This window comes from Scatophagus argus, chromosome 4 (genome assembly GCF_020382885.2).
Source record: "Scatophagus argus isolate fScaArg1 chromosome 4, fScaArg1.pri, whole genome shotgun sequence".
In the NCBI taxonomy this organism is placed as follows: Eukaryota; Metazoa; Chordata; class Actinopteri; family Scatophagidae; genus Scatophagus; species Scatophagus argus.
Window position 1 is genome coordinate 7,952,524 of NC_058496.1, and position 17,806 is coordinate 7,970,329.

The following is a 17,806-nucleotide window of genomic DNA, read 5'->3' on the forward strand; positions in this document are numbered from 1 at the left end:
TGCATGTTTAACTCCACTACTGGTAATGAGAACGACTTAGCATGGTGGCTGTTCTGTTCCTGCTATTTGATGGTTATGTTTACAGACTAGTTTATCATCTTAAATGTTTTCATAGAAAACCGGTTTGATGGTATTCTGTTTCATACTGAGGAAAATGATGCATTGAAATGGTATAATGTTACCTTAAAAAGCTTTGTGTGTCTTCTTCAGTGTGGTTATACATGTGATGCTTTTGTTACATATGATTTAAGTAGATTGATTGTGTTACGTCTGAGTATTTTTAAAGGGGATGGGGGGGATATTAGAAAGGGAAGAAATGCCATGTTCTCCGAGGAATCACATTTTTACTGATGTGATTGCAAAACAAAATATGAAGCACTTGAAAGGTAGGCAGTTAAAAAAAAATTGAAAGTAATAGTCTGTTTGTTTCTTTTTGTGCAGCGGATAAATAAAGGAATTCTGATTCTGATTCTGAAATAATCATTTTCACTGAAGACTTTGCAAGCAAGACTACTGACTCCTCATGTCAGTGTACATTGGGATTAATGTTTGCCAGCACACTGTTTCACACACCTTTATGTGTAAAACAGAAACTACTCCAAAGCGAACAGTTTCCTGACCCTCACCTCCATATAAGGACTTGCTTCACTCCAGTAGAATTACTTGGGTTGAGCAAGACAGAATTGTGTTTAGCTGTAAACAATTTAGCTGGGTGAATGCCTCCCTTTTGTTTTTCTGCTGTCATAAATGGGCTAATTAAGGTGCAATGGAGGCCAGACTGAATCCAACAGCAGGCTCTGGCATGTACCTCAGAGAGCGCTTGGGTACCATTAGTGTTGATAGTGGTGAATTGCTGGCTACTGGTGTTTCTGTTTGGCAGTTGCAAGCAATGGCCAAGTGGCAGGTCCTGACACTGTGAGTGACATAAGTACTGCAATACTGTTGACAGATGTAACCTGGGCCTGTAATTAGTGTACACCAGTATTGCCATGTCATCTGAGAAGGCTCTGGCATAGGGGACCGAATCCTTGGGCCTGTCATCACACAGCTTACACCTCTCAGCACCTCTTTCAATACTGGGCTTGCACTGGAGGTGGGCTACAGGCTCGACCAGTTTCGCACTCCTCCTGCTCTCCTCTGTGTCTGTGTTTGAATGAGCTGCCCTCTTCATGCCATTTCCCAGTACAGTAATGGTGTGTCTGCTGAACAAAGTCTACATTCACAGCTGCTCCAAAAAGTTGTGAGAGACTGAGGTCTTTATATGCAGAGCAAACATTGGGCAATTTCCTCAAGTGAGAGATTTGGGGAAAAAAAGCGCTCTTAATTTTTAGATCTTCCCACATATGAACTGACAGACATAACACAGAGTAATCCTTCAGATATATAGTGTTTTCCTCATTTCAGTAGGTTGTGTGTTGAGACACAGGGACTGGAAAAAGAATACCATGTTATTTAAGAATTATAGTTTGTCTATGTAATACTGTGAAAAGTGTGCCACCAAACCAGTTTTGCTGCTTCACATATGAAGAGAAAGCCAGTTTACAATATTCAATACTCAGCAATTTTCATTAAATTCCCTTTTTTAATCCATTTATTTTTATTTTAGTATCTATTTTGGGCATTTATCAAAATGGTATTCTCAAATGAATTTTTCTAACAAAGCAGGTCCATCTGGAAATCTCAGTATAGCCTCAGCTGGCATTGCAGGTCTCAAAAGTGGGGCGAGTCTGTTCGTGCAAATGGTATGACTGCACTGCATTGCAGTGGATCAGTAATACAGTTGCTCTCGGCACCTGAGATAATTTTTAATAAACTGAACTGAAATGGATCAAGATGTCGACACTAATTAGAAAATGATTAAATTCTTTTGTAAGTAAATCTGGAGACTTTTCCATTTGTTATTGTGTCAACTTACTTGGTGAGCTTTCATGAGACACAGCTCTGCTTTGTGTATAAAATATGTCTGCGTGATCAAAGGACACTTGGCATTTCAATCACCTGGGTCACATTTCATTTTTGTTTCAAGGCCACACATCCCCTAAACGCCCCCACCCTCCCACTCCTTGCCGTCCCTAATGTGAGGGTGCATCTGTCCGGCTAACCCATCTGCCTATGCTGTGTTGCTCCCAGTCTCTGTGGGCAGCCAGCTGCTCAGGGCCTTTGTCCTACACTTACTCCCAGTGCAGCCCTTTGTCATAACCACACTTCAGCTGGGGGGAGGCAGAAGTGTGATGGTGCGGCTTCCCCCTTCACAATTAAGCCATATGCAACTGTGCACCGTCTTTGTTGTGGTGATGCAGTAACGGTAGGCGAATGAATTATTGAAATTATGAAGCATTGTGCACCCTTTTTTAAGAAAAATGTGCCCTTTTTCACAATTTCTTTCTGGAAATGGGTGGAAAATCATCTCTTGGAGTTCAGAGGTTGATGTTGTGGATCTGTGACCCGACCCTGAGGTCTGAGCCTCATCTTGAGTAGTCAACCAAAGGAGCCATCACTTTGTGTGACATAGCTGGGTGAGGTTTTTGCGGCAGGCGGCCATGACTCAGCACAGCCATGAGTATTGTTACTTCCTCCTGTCAGCACACAGGGATTTATAGGAAGGCCATCAGATGTCCAGCTAACACATCATTCCCTTGCCTCATGCTTTCAATCTCCCCCTTTCTCTTTCTTAGCAGGATGGCTGCTAATTTATTCCCTGATTTCCATATGAAGGAAGCTGTGGGAGTGAAATCAGCAGCTAGAAAGAGTTCAGTGAAACATTCTTGACAATTCCGCTCTCTCTATTTACCACAAGAGAGTCAGTAAATTATTACAGTTGTTGTGATTTATATCCCTTAGCGAGAAAGCCCTTATTTGATTTATCTAAGCACGCCGTTGTTAAAAAAATCCATGCTGTATGTTTTGTTTTAGTCATCATCACCATCTTTATTTTCAATGCAGACAGTATGTTAGTCCCTTTGTTCTTAACATCTTTCCTCCTTTGTCTATGTATTTTTAAGATTGACCTTATCTACAGCCATAACACTGCATAGTGCATTGCTTAATGCAATAGGCATGTTCCACATTAGTACTTCAAATGCCGCCTCTGTACAGAAAGGATGATCAGATGTGGAGTGTGTGTTTGATTTGGATTCAGTCCCTCCATGCACTATTCATCCAGAGCTCAACCTTTGCTGTTAGAAATCCCTCGGTGTGTGCGCAGTGACACATTATTTCTGTTCTGTCTCTCATATGCCAGTTTGGCTATTAAAGAAGCCGCTTTCTGTCTCTACACACAAAAATACACGGGGTGTGCATAATATCCATAGTCTTTCCCTGGACTTTGGTCAGTTTGTGTTTCAAGACCTCCATACTGCTTAGTTGCCTCTGCCTTTGCCGCTTCTGCCACTCAGTCCTGCTGACTGCAGATTTTACCATATATGGTCATTCACTGCTCCCTGCCTGAAAGCCTTCCAAGACCATTTCCTCCCTGCCCTCCCATTGGCTGCTTCATGCAGTGTCGGTACACATGTGAATTCTGGGATAGGCCGAAATATGAAGAGCGGCCAAGATGAGAGAACTGGGTTGAAGTCAGATGTTGTCTCTGTCACAGAGTCACCCACTGTATCCAAGTTCCATATTAAATTAATTATTTTAATGTGATAATTAGTATGACAGCTGGATTACAGAATATTTATAATCTGTTAATATAGGGCTGTCAGCCCCAATAGCTGTATTAAATAATCCAGGCTATTTTATAACTACAAAATTATTTTTCATAAGATGGTTTATACACTGCCATCTTCTGTGATTTGATGCTAGTCTGCTTTCAAAGAGCAGTTAATTCACAAACTATCTATTGTTGTACATGAATTCACCAGTCTGGCACACAAAATCACAGTCTTTTGGGTGGGCTGCTTTTCATATTTGCCAAGTTTTTTCTAAAAATATCTTTTGATTTCTATGTTGTCTGTGTATTCATTTGTTCATTTGTCAGGCCACAGGTGCTCTGCAGTATCACAGCATGCAATGGGGAGATGGTAGAAAGAAGGTGGAGACACTGGATAAATGGTCATGGTCCTTCACAAGAATACAATATTTGCTCAGTTTAGTCTCATCAAAGAGATGACCAAACTTAACTTCCTGATCTTCATAAGATGTCCTGTTTTAGGTCGTGGTTGTCTTTAATGTACTTACATGGACCTACTGATCCTCAGCTATCAGCAGCTACCGGCCAACTAATCATGCATTTAGACTATGAGTAAATACATTTTTGTTTAGTGGCCTGATCACGTGTTACAGGGGTACTTACTGTATAAACACTGATAATAGATGTAGTTCAAAATTTCAGCTGCTCCAAGTACTTCCTATGATACTTTTCTCTGTAATTAATCTTCGTTAACCTAGACCTAGATTCACCAGAAATATATAGTACTGCAGTGCATCTTTAGTGGATCTCTGAATAGGTATGTTGGTTTATCTAACTCAGGCTTCCAGTCAGTCTGTAGTATGCAGCACTGTATTGTTCCTGCCCTATCATACAGACGCAGACTTGTAAAAGTGGAAATTTCCATGGAGCTCTGAGCAGCACTGGACAGCATGCAGACCCGTTAGTGGGGTGCATGTGTGAATCACATGTTGAGCTGCAAGCAGAGGAAGTGTGCAGGCCTCTTGTGTGAATGAAAAGAATGTCCTCTTTTGCCTTTAGGGAATGTTGCTCATCCATTTTTTGTGTTTGTGTGTTTCAGTGTTGCGCTTTGTATCTGTCACTATGATTCACTCTCATTTTCTGCAGTCTTACTTGTTGCCATGCAACTGGTTGTTTTCTAGGCATCAGACATTCCTCTCCAAGGATACAAATGTCTTTAGCATAGTTATGTACATGTTAGGTATTCAGCTGCAGAGTTTAGCGTCTTGCTGTTGATGTGGGTGTGTGGGTTTTTTTTTTTTAATGCTGGTACCGTTGTCTTGCATCTCCTTTTTCTGGACAAAATCAATCACAAGTCTTTGTGAGCACACTAATACCTGTAGGCTGGTTGCCCTTTATGATGATTTTCTTGCTCGGTTGGTTTAGTCGTTGTTTTTATCAGCAGCGTTGTGAAGGTGTGACATTGCTGACAGTCCTGTGTAACTGTTAGCCTGCCAGCCAACCAACATGTAAGATTTTGATAGCTCTTGCAGAACTTAGGTCTGATTACAAAACTGAAGGAATCTTCTCTACTTGACAAATCAAAGCGCCATCAGAGCATAAACTAAAAAAGAATATTTGTCCATTAACTATTCAATGACAAATAGCTGTAGGGCAACGTGACTGCATTTTTGAGTTATGCTCAAGGTTCAAATTACTGCAGGTGGGAAATACACAAATTCTAGTTGATATTCATGATAGAGACTTCTGAAGATAGACCAGGATTTTGATCAGATTTATTTTGTTTGTGACTCTATGGCCATTTGACACTGGTAGACTTCTAAATGCAATCCCTTGCAATTAAATATGTTCATTAGAGTGAGTCATGTAAGTTCTCAGTGTGAGACTCCTTAATCCCTGACTGGTCATCATTTTTACTTTGAGACTGCACTCGTAGTTGCTTACACATCATTTCTAAACCGCTGAATTACATAAAACTGCACAATATAGAAGAAGTGTCAAAATCAAGTTTCGCTTTGGTTTGACACTTTGTTTGTCAAGACTATCAAGATGATTTGGCTCTCTATTTTCCACCAGCACTTAGGATGATCCAGGGAGGCTAGTGTGTGTCCTTGCCTCAATGCCATTCATCCCCCTGTGATTGATTGCGGTCAGATATATCACCTTTGAGTCTTCTTGTGGTGGGTGCTTGACTTTCTGGTAGTAGGGTTAGTAATAATGTGTCATTTTAAAACAAATACAGACTTGCAAATTTGCCTGTAGCTCTGTTTTTCCCATTGGGACAGATGGGGGAATGAAACAAGTTGCTACAGGTCAGCTTACCTGCACTGCTCAACACAGGCAATCACACTGAAGTAAGGTTTCTCATGAGTATGTTATGAGCTACCTTGTGTGCAGCTTTGGTTGTTGTTATTAGTTTAAGTGTTTATTAGCAGTGTGTTTCATCCCTTTGTATCATGTTATTAGATATTCATGCAGAGGTGAGATCCACTTGTGTTCACTCTTCAGACCCTGGAATTCTTAATGATGTATATCAGTCACAAAGGCCATTAACACCTCAAAGGGTGGTTATATTTGACACCCTAGCGGCCCTCTTGCTCTCATTAGTCATACCCATACCGGAGCTGCCTGGGGCTGAGGTGTGGAATGTGAGGAACGTCTTGCTCTCTGGTCGAACCGTTGGCTTCCTCTGCCCTGCTGGGTTGATCGGGAGGTCTAGCACCAGAGCTTAGTGTTGACGGGGCGTCATGGTTCATTGCTACTTGCTAGTCAATCGTACAAACATATGCTGATGGAAAATTGGTGATCTTTAGCTCTTTTTTTAATGACGGGCATTAAATATGAATATATGCTTATTAGAAAGGGTCTGTTCATTTAATTGTATTTAATTTTTCACCAGCGATAAAGTCAACATCTTCACATGGCACTAGTTTCGAGTACAATCAGTTCTGAAGACTTCTGAGACTTTGATAAATGAGTTTTACTTACGATTTGTAATATACTACTGACATGCCTACATCAGAGTGTCCTTTTTGTCTTATATGATCAACCGCAGGATTTGTTGCAGTTACGCAGCACTGTTGTGTATGTCAGTTTAAAGCATTGTATAAGCCAAGTGAACATAAAACCACAGTGTTTCATTAAGTGTTTGTGCACAGCGTATCAGCCACCTGTCTGGATAATGTACTTTAGGCGTATGCAAACACCACTGTAGTAGTACAGCAGTAATTGTTGTGGAAATACTGTTGTACTTAGAGAACTGGTTTGACAGTGTTGATCCTCAGTCATGTTGGAATAGTATCATTATTAAACAGTAGAATACATTGGCAGATAAGTGATTGTTCTCTTGTGTTATCTCCTTGACCATGACTGGTTGTTGTTAGACTTGTTTATGCGGTTTCTGTTGCTACACCTGGCTGTGTGTGTGTGTCCTTCCTGTTTTACATCCTTTTCCTACTGTCTTCAGGAAATCTTCAGAAAATGTCCAGGCAAAGTCCAGTGAACAGCTGTAATATACATCACTACTGTATGAAAAGAAATTAATATGCACGGAGATCTATCTAGTAATGCAATTGCATTGTGTTTTGTGATCAACTTCAGGAAAATGGAATACTGAAGTAGACTGAACTGCTAAGGAGACATCGCTGGTCTGATATTTAATCTTCTCTGTTACTGGACGGGGATTGAAAGATCCCTGTTGACAGCAGTGTCAAAGTCTGCTTTCTTTGCACTCTGCTTCAGGGTAGGTTTCAGGGTGTGTTCAGCGTTAAGGGTGAGGTTTAGACAAGATCTTGTGATTTTTACTTACACACACGAAGTTCACTCTCACATACACTGGACTTTGATCACTAAATTTGGAGTTAGAGTATGTGTCATAGCCAAACTCAGTCAGGAGACTTCATGGTTATAGGCTGAATATTTTTTATACAGCCCAGAGTTTACTTACTGTGACATGTTTTGATGTCCAGCCCTTGTAGGACTATACTAACCCAGTAAACCTATGCATCTGAATCTGTTCAGTGTGACTGGATATGAACAGACCTTTGAGATGTGAAATATGTTACTCTGTGATATCAGCCACACCACCACACTATGGTTGTGCATTGGAATAACAGCAAGTGCCCTTGGCTAAGCAATGTTATCTACTGTAGTAGAGGCAGGGAAATGTCTAAGAGTGGGAATGCCAGAGCAACATGACACTCATATCCTCAAAGGGGCTGCCTCTCAAAGGCCCACATTGTTGAATATACCACTTTAAGCAAATACTAGTATTTTCACTGGTGCTCAAGATCTTTCTGTTTGATGTCCAGTTGCACTTCCTGTTTGATGAGAAATTGATTGAAAGTAATGGCTTGCAGGTAACAGTGTGTCTCAGTGGTAAGAAATGCTGGGAAAATTTAAAACTCATCCAGCCAGTCTGCACACAGCTATGTGATATCCAGTACATTTCTTCTTTTTAGTCAAATATGCCATTTTGCTTGTGTGAACTCAAAATGTGTTTGTATACTGTATACTGTCATTGTAAATCCCTTGAGCATATGTTTGGCTATTTAGAACATCATCCATGGTTTGAGAGCAACTTTATTGTTTAGATTACATTAGTAATTGCTTTGAATTATGTTCCCATGAGGTTTACGTCTCGTTTTGGTTTTACCGTAACAGAATATACAATTCTTAGATTTAGTAGCTCTTCTCAAGCCATTATCTTTGCTTTCCCGTTATGATAGCATAATAGCTGTGGGCAGTAAGTGATTCTTTTCCTTTTTGGTATTAGGGAAGCCATCACACTTTAAATAGTGCTGCAGCATCAGGACTCACTAACTTTCCACAGTCAGTGACATCATCTCTCCGGCCCTGCGGTGGTACTTGGAGTCAACACAGACTAGGGTGTGTTTCAGACACCCATCCACTACAGCATGGATTAGCTAAGTCACCTCACCATGCAGAGAAAGCACCTGATTTCCCTGGCTCATAGGGTTCAGAGGTGAAATCCACATTCAGGCTGGTTTTTGAAGGATGATGCATCAGAATTTGTAGCTACCCAGTCCATTAGTTCTATAAGTATGTTATGTAAAGGGCACGGTTTAGCGTGATTCAGGGTTACCATTTTAAAATGAGGAGATGCTTTCAAAAACTAAGCTTCTGTTGGCATATGTTTGTATAATGACATCACTACTAATAACTTTCCTTAATTACTGTGGGTGGTCCAGTATGGGGCAAATCTAATCTGTTTGCTTCTCTGTAGCACCATTAAAACTTTGTCTTTTTGGTGGTGGAGCAAAAGAGTGACAAATTAAGGCTGACATTTCTCTGACCATAGGTTGATGAGATTTATTCTTATTTGTTTCATAATTTGTTAATCGACCATGTAAAAGAAAACTCAGACTCATGCTCTTCTACAGTATTTGGTCGATGTTTTTGGGGGACTGGAATTTCCCTCGTATCTGAAAAAAACCTCAGTGGTGATCTTATTAAGTGCTCACACCCAACTGTGGGTAAATGTGTGTAAAATTATATTATATATTGTTGTGTAACCAAATCCAAAACGGCTCGTCTCACCTGCTCTGTTCTTTCTTCAACCTTTTAAAAGACATACTGTGCAGTATTTGTTGTTTCATTTGTAAATGCATCATTCAAATCCATAGCAAAATAATGAGAAAAGAGCATGCAGAGTGCAGGGTCTATCCAGAAACAGACTCTGCCACACACTTCTAGTTGATCATAAGTGATGATAGAGAGGGATTATCCATTGCTTTTGCTGAAAATCCTGAATAGTATACATTCACATCCCAATTCTCAGCGTCACAATTGCGTGTGTGTTTGTGTTTTTGAGTTGTGGAGAGAGAGCGAGAGAAAACTTAAATGTGCAGGTGGGATTTAGGATCATACTGTAATTATCCTGTTTCAAAACATGCTCACTCCTCCTGCATGTGCGCTGTTCTTTAAGGAGGACCACACTAAGACTAATCTCATTACTTGCTTTGTTGTTTATCTTTGTCTTTACAGACAGGACGCATTGACAAATCCTACCCTACAGTGTGTGGTCACACAGGCCCAGTCTTAGACATTGAGTGGTGCCCCCACAATGATCAGGTCATCGCCAGCGGCTCTGAGGACTGCACAGTGATGGTAAGGTTTGCCTCATCCTTCACACCTGAATTTAGACATTTTAACAGGGGATTAAAAACATACCACATTCTTAAGCTAATAGGTGACAAGAGACTATAGGCTTTTATTGTGCAAGGCCAGACTGTTGTAACACAGGGATGGGTGCAGGCCTCACCCTCTGGATTAGATTAGGCTCAAATATGTGTTGTAGGAATCAGAGCTGGGGAATGATTTAGCTGTTTATTGAGCTGAGGTCACAGACTGTTTTGAGACTGTATTTGTACTTTCCTCCATATGTCCTTATTTGGGCTGTGAAAGGCTGAGATTAGTGTGGTCCTTATGTTTGCTGCTATCACTTCCTCACCTGAAAGTCCTGATTTCCTGTTAAACCCACTCTGAATCACTGCAATATTTGTGTCATGTTTGCAGAAGTATAAGCCATGTAATGAAAGCCGTCAATGGTTCCTTTCTTCATCTGACCTTTTAAAAGAAAGTTCACAACCAACATCCACTTGGTGATGTTTAGATTAGATGGGAGTAGGCGGCATAACTGGTGCGTATATCAGACTGATGGAGAGAAATGTCCACCATGATGTGAAAAGGCCACACACTTTTTTTTTTTAAGTGAAGAATCTTTTTTTTTCATCACATAAAGTACTTAGCAGACATCAGCAAATGTCATTTCATGTTGATCAGTTAATGTCAGCATTGTCACTTTTTTTTGTTTTTTTAAAGGAACACACTGTACCCTTTTATGCTTAAACAAGCAAACATTAGCATGCTAAGAAAGGTGGTTGACTGGGGACGAGTGCTACAGAGGTAGCAATAAACAATGAATAAAGCATGCTTCAGTCAAAGTTTGGACATGGCTTGGTGTGAGATCAAACAGAAAATGTTCCACAATAGAATATGCATGGGACAGTCATTGCCAGAGACAGTACAGACAAGCTTTTTTTTTAGAAAACATCTGCAAATAATAAAGCTTTTATCAGAATGCCCTTGGACATTACTGTGGCAATGATTTGTTGAATACAACCTTTACAGTTACTGTACTATCTGCATTATTAGACATGTTGGTCATCTAATATGTGGAAAAAATAGCTTAATGGTAAGGGCAAAACCGTATGTATGAACACACAAATATTTCATCTAAAACAAACTCCTGTTCTACAGCAGCTGTTTGAGAAGATGCAGCAAACATTCACACAGTGAGCTGTTTCATTTACTTTATTCTGATAAATTTGACTGTTTATCACATTTGTCATGGAATCGCATGCTGAGGTGGGCAGCTGAATTCTTAGTGACTGGTGCCCCCTTAAGGCTCTTTTTGGTAACTACAATAATGTCACCTGTGCATTCAGTTGGTAGATTGAGTTTGAGGTCACATTAAAATCTTGAAAAATTGTCAGTAATGAGTGTCCCTCCAGCAGGTTTCGCTGTCTTTTCTGTTCCTGACTTCCTGTTCATGTTCCCCACAGGTGTGGCAGATTCCTGAGAATGGCCTGGTCACTTCCATGTCTGAGCCAGTAGTGGTACTGGAGGGCCACTCCAAGCGTGTTGGAATCATCACATGGCACCCAACTGCACGCAACGTCCTTCTTAGTGCAGGTAAAAGCTCTCTCTGTGTGTCTTCAAAACTACGAAATCCAGCTGTCCTCAGAGTTAAACGTCAAAATTTGCGATATTGTGTGTGACTCAGGTGTGCTGTTGTCCTTCTCACCTTTTTTTCACTCTGTCAACAGGTTGTGACAACCAAATTGTCATCTGGAATGTGGGCACAGGTGAGGCTATGATCACCCTGGAGGACATGCACCCTGATGTCATTTATAGCGTGTGCTGGAACCGCAACGGTAGCCTTATCTGCACCTCCTGCAAGGACAAGACCATCCGTGTCATCGACCCCCGCAAGGAGATGGTTGTTGCTGTAAGCAGTTTTCAAAGACTTCTTTCTTGTCACATTTTCTTGTTTCTGTGCCATTGTATCTACAATATGTGAAAGGTGGATATTAATGTAGGTAGGTATGGTATGGTATGAGATTGCAAGTAAGGAGAGGAGGCTGTGGGCTCATCCATGTTTTCCCCTGATAAATATTGAGCCGGTTACTCAAGAGACCTTGTTGTTTCATCAGTTTTCTCTCCTTATCACTGCACAATAGGAAATGTGTTAGCTAGCTTAGCTAACTTGGAGGTGGATGGCATTAATGTTTCCATCCCACCCACCCTGGACAGAGACATTGCTGTGCCAAGTTTTTCTAGTGTGTTTTTTGGGCACTTTGAGCACCACAAGCCAGGTGCCATACTGAAGAGAGGGCAGACATCTCTTCAGCCAATGTCCCCAAAACTCAGCAATTCACATCAAAACAGTCTAGATGGATAAGTAGCACTACATGTAATAGTGAAAAATATGTTTTGGTTGTTGATGTGAACTGTTCCTTTAAGCTTAATTAGTTGCATTGTGTTGCCTCTTAAAGTAGAATTTACACTGTGATTGACAGATGTCAAAACAAATTGAATGTGAGTGTGAGACTGGCAATAAGAAACACAGCTACAGTGAAAGTGGAACCTAATAACACCATTCAGGAGATAGCGACTTGGCCACACAGTCTTGACCTGTCGGCTTTACTTCACAGGAGAAGGAAAAGGCACATGAGGGTGCTCGACCCATGAGGGCCATTTTCCTTTCTGATGGCAACATCCTCACCACAGGTTTCAGTCGCATGAGTGAGAGACAGCTCGCCCTCTGGAACACGGTAAGCTACTTCCTGACTGCACTACTCTAGTGGTTTGGATTGCACACAATATAAATATAAGTTATTTCCGTATTCATAACTTCATTGCAACTGCTACATTGCTCACAGCTTTTAAAAGTGTAAAGCACCTTGGTTAACAACCAGGCCATATGTTTCTGTATTTGTTGAGTTTCCAACAAAACTGATTTATTATTATTATATCTTGTTTTTTCCAGCAAAACATGGAGGAACCCATGACTGTTAATGAGATGGACACCAGCAATGGAGTGCTGTTGCCGTTTTATGACCCAGACACCAATGTTGTTTACCTCTGTGGGAAGGTAAGTTTTTTTTTTTTATTTGTTTGTTTTTAAAGCATTCAGTAGTCCTCTTAAGCATTATCTTAACGACACAAAGTTGGGAGTCTCCATTTCTCCACATGACTGCATGCAGAAATAAAACACTTGTTTATTTCTTGACAGGGTGACAGCAGCATCCGTTACTTTGAAATCACAGATGAGGCTCCATATGTTCATTTCCTCAACACCTTTGCAACCAAGGAACCCCAGAGGGGAATGGGCTACATGCCCAAGAGGGGCCTTGATGTCAACAAGTGTGAAATTTCGAGGTAAGTTAAGATGGACAGTAAATCATCACCACTGACACCTGAATTTGTTTGCAGTTTTGATTTTAGTCTATCAGATCTAATGTGGAGTTCCGAGCTTCACCACTAGGAGGCAGAACATACCCATGACATAATCACTAGTCACTGTTGGTACAGTGTCTGTTGCTTTGTTGTTTAATAACACATTGATTTGTGGGTAATTGATTTGAATTTGTGTGTTGCCAGGTTCTATAAACTACACGAAAGGAAGTGTGAGCCTATCGTGATGACTGTACCTAGAAAGGTGAGTCTTCATCCTAAAATGGCCACTTTGCACTCAGTTAGACTTCTAATCTGCTTGTTGAGGCCTGGTGAGGCCTTGTCTCATAATGTGCCTGTTAGAGAATTTTCCTCACTGCTTGTCACTCTTTCCTTCCTCTTCAGTCTGACCTGTTCCAGGATGACTTGTACCCAGACACAGCTGGACCCGACCCCGCCCTGGAGGCGGAGGAGTGGTTCGACGGCAAGAATGGAGACCCCATCCTCATCTCCCTCAAGAATGGCTACGTCCCGGTCAAGAACCGTGAATTCAAGGTTGTCAAAAAGAACATTTTGGACAGCAAGGTGACCAAGAACTCAGAGAACTCAAGCCCTGCCAACAAGTCTGCCTCCCCAACTCCATCAATTGTGAGTATTTGCTGTTTGTGACGCATGTTGGCCAGGATTATATTAAACAGTAACTGTCTTCCGTTCAGTAGAGCTGGGCAATATGGAACAGATTTTCCTCTGCTATGGATCACACTATCTGTTTAGAAAACTGATTCAGAAATGTACCATTGACCGCAGTAAGGATTAATATTTTCATTATTATAATCTGTTGACTATTTTTCCTAATTATCATTTGGCATTTTGGTTGTTTGGTTCAACCTGCAGTCCAAAACCCAAAGTCCTGACCCCCCATCTCCATCGGAGTCATTAATGCCCCTCAAGCTTTGTAGCCACCTCTGTGAGGCTGCCAGTATTAAGCAGACTAATTGTATATGTATGAAGAAGGGCAGATTGCTGGTTGCCTTCATGAGATGGTTTGTAAACGTTGTTCAACCCACTTTCTGTCCCACAAACTGAGGGGTCTGCTGCAACTCTGGCCGCCTGTTGCAGGGCGTCCTGCCGCACCTCACCCACAACACAGGCACCCGCCTGGGACCCAGCCCATGTGTGTCTCTGCAGTTCTGCTCTGTAATCACAGCCCACTGGACTCTAGAGCTGGTGAAACATGTTAACCCCTAGAGCACCATACCCTGCCCTACCCCTGCCACCTGCCATATTCAGTCCAAGACTATAGGTAGCAGCTTTGAGACTGAAAGTGTCTTGTTCACTATTGTGACATAGCTTAGGTTCAACTGTGACGGTAACTATGTGTTTGTTTTACTGTAGGGTAGTTGTCTCATTTGTCCCTTGTGTCTCCAACAGAAATCTGAAGCCAAGCTGGAGGAGATCTTGAAAGAAATCAAATCCCTCAAGGACCTGGTCAGCAGTCAGGAGAAGCGAATCATCACACTTGAAGAGCAAATGTCCAAAATTGCCATTTAGGGACCCTTTACCCAACCCGCTACAATTCAGGACGTTCCATTGGCTGGGGGAAAGGCGGGACCGGTCACTGCCAATCTCAATGACAGTGTTTCGTCTGAGGCCTGCCTAGCAACGATCCCTAGCAACATTCCAGATGAACTTTTTCTTAGCCAGCCCCAGACCCTCTTTAACACAGGTGGAATAAGGACATGTGGCAAATTTAGCAGAAAACACTCTTGCTTTTTGGTGACAAAGGACTCTGTTCCTTTTATCATGTGGCAGTCATTTTATATTTTGTCTACCTGCATAAAATAGTTTTGCATATTCTTTTGCATTTTAGAAATATGACCAAGAAAATTCCAATATCGGTAGTCCTCATTTGTTATTGCATACCCACATATTTTTTTAAGCTGGTATCAGTGTTTCATGTTACTGTACCCCAAAATTATAATGTTGCCAAAAATTGAAATTTTGTTTACACCTCCATAACAGTATTTCTTTATTTGATGAAAAATTGAAACTGCAAACATGGGCACTCAGTACATTAGACTCATTATGCAAGGAGGAGGAGGAGAATCTCATCAACTATCATTTTACTATGAAACTAAATTAATTTAAATGAAATGGATTGTTACACGGTGAGAACTGACATCTTAAACTCTACAATTAGGAGGACATTAATTCTGTTTGAACACACATTTGGCTGCCACAGTCTACACCAAGTCCACAGACGTAAATGACATGTCTCGCTGTCTGTGTTGAAGCTGCTCACGTCAGCACCAGCTTTATGCCAACTCTCAACATTCCTGCTGTTTCCTGTCATTCTGACTGTGGATATCTGTCCACGTAAACATGCATTCCTTTCTATCTAGCTTCATTAACATATGACTGTGTGCTTATTGGAGAAATCCCACAATTCAAACACACATTCCCCACATTTTATTGACAGTTCCTGATTCAAGAGTTTAAAAAAAAAAAACAAAAAACAAAAAAAAAACAAACTTCTATAAACTTCATCTTTCTGTTAACACACTACTGTAGTGACCCGGTTATACTGGTTGGTTCTTTTTGTGACAAAAGATCAACTTGGTGGATTATCAGTCTCCGCTTCCTTTTGCTGGAGGTTCAGGTGTCAACCTCAGCGTTGGGTATCCGCACGTTTTGCTCGACACAACAAGTGCAGTCAAGTGTCTTGGGATTATTTTTTGTCACTGTTTTTTTACTTTGTGCCATTTCGGATCTGTGGTTTCTGTTCAAACAAAACAGGACCAGATATGAAATGACACCAAGTAATCACACATTGTCTTGACTCTTTTTAACCTTCTGATGATAAAACTGGAGATCACTACAGAAACTGTTCATGATAGACCTCAAAGACCTGGATTGTGTGTGAATATGTGCCTCATGTCTTTGGTCCTTTGGGTCTCTGTTGCTCTGGATGTTCCTGCTTTGTTTCTTATGGGTGGGGAGTAAAACTTCCAAGACTTGCCTCTTAAACTTGGATGAATTTGAAAGTTGGTTTATTGCTTCACTGTTAATTTTAGCCTGTTTCTTGTTCCAGCTGTGCTTATATCCCTCTTAGCACTTCCACTTCTTGGTTTTTTTAAAGGTTATTTCTCAAGATGTCCCAGTTCAATTTAGTTAATCGAGGAACCATTGAATTGTTCAATCTGAGCAGCTGTGGTAAAAGCTCATCCTGATGTTTTAGATTTGTTTCCCAGTGGGAAGCTAAGATGGGTAATGGTTCAGTCTGTTGTTTGCCTTCAATATTTGTTACCACTGTAAAGACCTGAAAGTGCCATAGAGGTGATCATGCAAGTGTTTGTAGGAGACTGTTGACTGAGTAGATTTGTGTAGTAATCAGAGGAGTTGATGGGTGCCCGGATTTACAACCACTTTGGGGTACTGTGCTTAGTGCAAACGCTATGTTCGAAGGACGCTGTTCGTAAAGTACTGTATATCAGCCCCCCTGGACGACATCGTGAATCACAGTAACAATACACCAGGCAGCGTAACCGCTCAGGCGGGACTTAATAGAAGCATTGAGCTCCTGATGTTTTGACGCTTTTCGCCTCGGTACATCCTCATGCACGATGTCAGGCTGTCGGCTGAACGCACGACATCGTAGCTTCAACATGCAATTTGAACAGTGAGTCGTAGAATATTAGTGACAGGAGATCTGCAGAGTGCAACAGAAATGTGGTTCCGAGACACATTACACTGCCCTATCTTGTATATCAGGCTGCAACTCTATGGATTCTGTAAAGCACTGTTGGCACGAGAGTTTTGAGGAGTCGTAGTGAGTAGCGATCAAAGGGACAATGTAGGTTGGAGAAATGTGCAGTTGAAAGATAGATGTATGTTTGTGATTAAGGTCTAGAAAAATGAATGAAAGCTTTGTAAATAACAAGACCATATTTTCTGTATTTTTTTTTTGTTTGTTTTGTGGTTGTGCTGAAGAGGGTATTTGTATAGGAGGTGGGTTTTAAATGTTTTCCCTTGTCTGTGTTCCCTGCACCTTGCCATAATGCATCATGAGAAAAGCAGAACCTCTGTTATGTTGGAGGTCGTATGAATATCAAGACAGAAAATCAGACAAAAAACAAACCGGGATGAAGCCTCATGTGGAGTTCTGCTCAGCATTTTTGTTCATTATTCTTGCTTCAAGTATCAAACATTGATTATAAGAAAAATTAATAAAGAATTTTTAAAATTGTCTCATTGTTACAGTTTTGAATTGGAAAATGTGCTGATTTGTTTGTGTAACTTTTGCATTTATTTCTTACTAATGACTCATTTTTATGCAGCAGTATTATTTTAGGGCAGCTGTGGAGCTCTGATATCAGGCCCTGGATGCACAGAAAATACTTTTAGGTGGGATCAATTATTTGTTTTGTTAACAATAAGTGAAATATTGGACATTGAAAGCCTTCTTATTTTAGGTTTCATGTTATAATCTGTGCTCTGAAAACTAAACATGTACTCTTTGGTTTAAATATTGCTGTTCTCTTGTCTTGACCGGCCACAACTGTTTACAGCATCCAGAGGCAGATAATTAAAAATCAAGCTGAGGGTAACTTTTCATGCATAGATTTGTCTAATGTCTGCAGTGAAACAGCCAAAACACACAATCCATAGTAATAATGTGAGCTACCGGAATTGCTT

General features: G+C 40.9%; 1 protein-coding gene across 1 annotated transcript in view; it reads left to right on the forward strand.

Moving 5' to 3' along the window:
* The window catches only part of coro1ca (coronin, actin binding protein, 1Ca), a 28,978-nt gene extending 11,621 nt beyond the window's left edge, over nt 1–17,357 (forward strand). Inside the window, exons 3-11 of the mRNA XM_046387389.1 lie at nt 9,638–9,760; nt 11,218–11,347; nt 11,482–11,663; nt 12,370–12,489; nt 12,705–12,809; nt 12,951–13,096; nt 13,319–13,376; nt 13,517–13,759; nt 14,543–17,357. Of these exons, the coding sequence (XP_046243345.1) occupies nt 9,638–9,760; nt 11,218–11,347; nt 11,482–11,663; nt 12,370–12,489; nt 12,705–12,809; nt 12,951–13,096; nt 13,319–13,376; nt 13,517–13,759; nt 14,543–14,662 (1,227 nt within the window). The 3' untranslated portion in view covers nt 14,663–17,357. The remainder of the gene's footprint in view (nt 1–9,637; nt 9,761–11,217; nt 11,348–11,481; nt 11,664–12,369; nt 12,490–12,704; nt 12,810–12,950; nt 13,097–13,318; nt 13,377–13,516; nt 13,760–14,542) is intronic.
* Nucleotides 17,358–17,806: the final 449 nt, after the last annotated feature.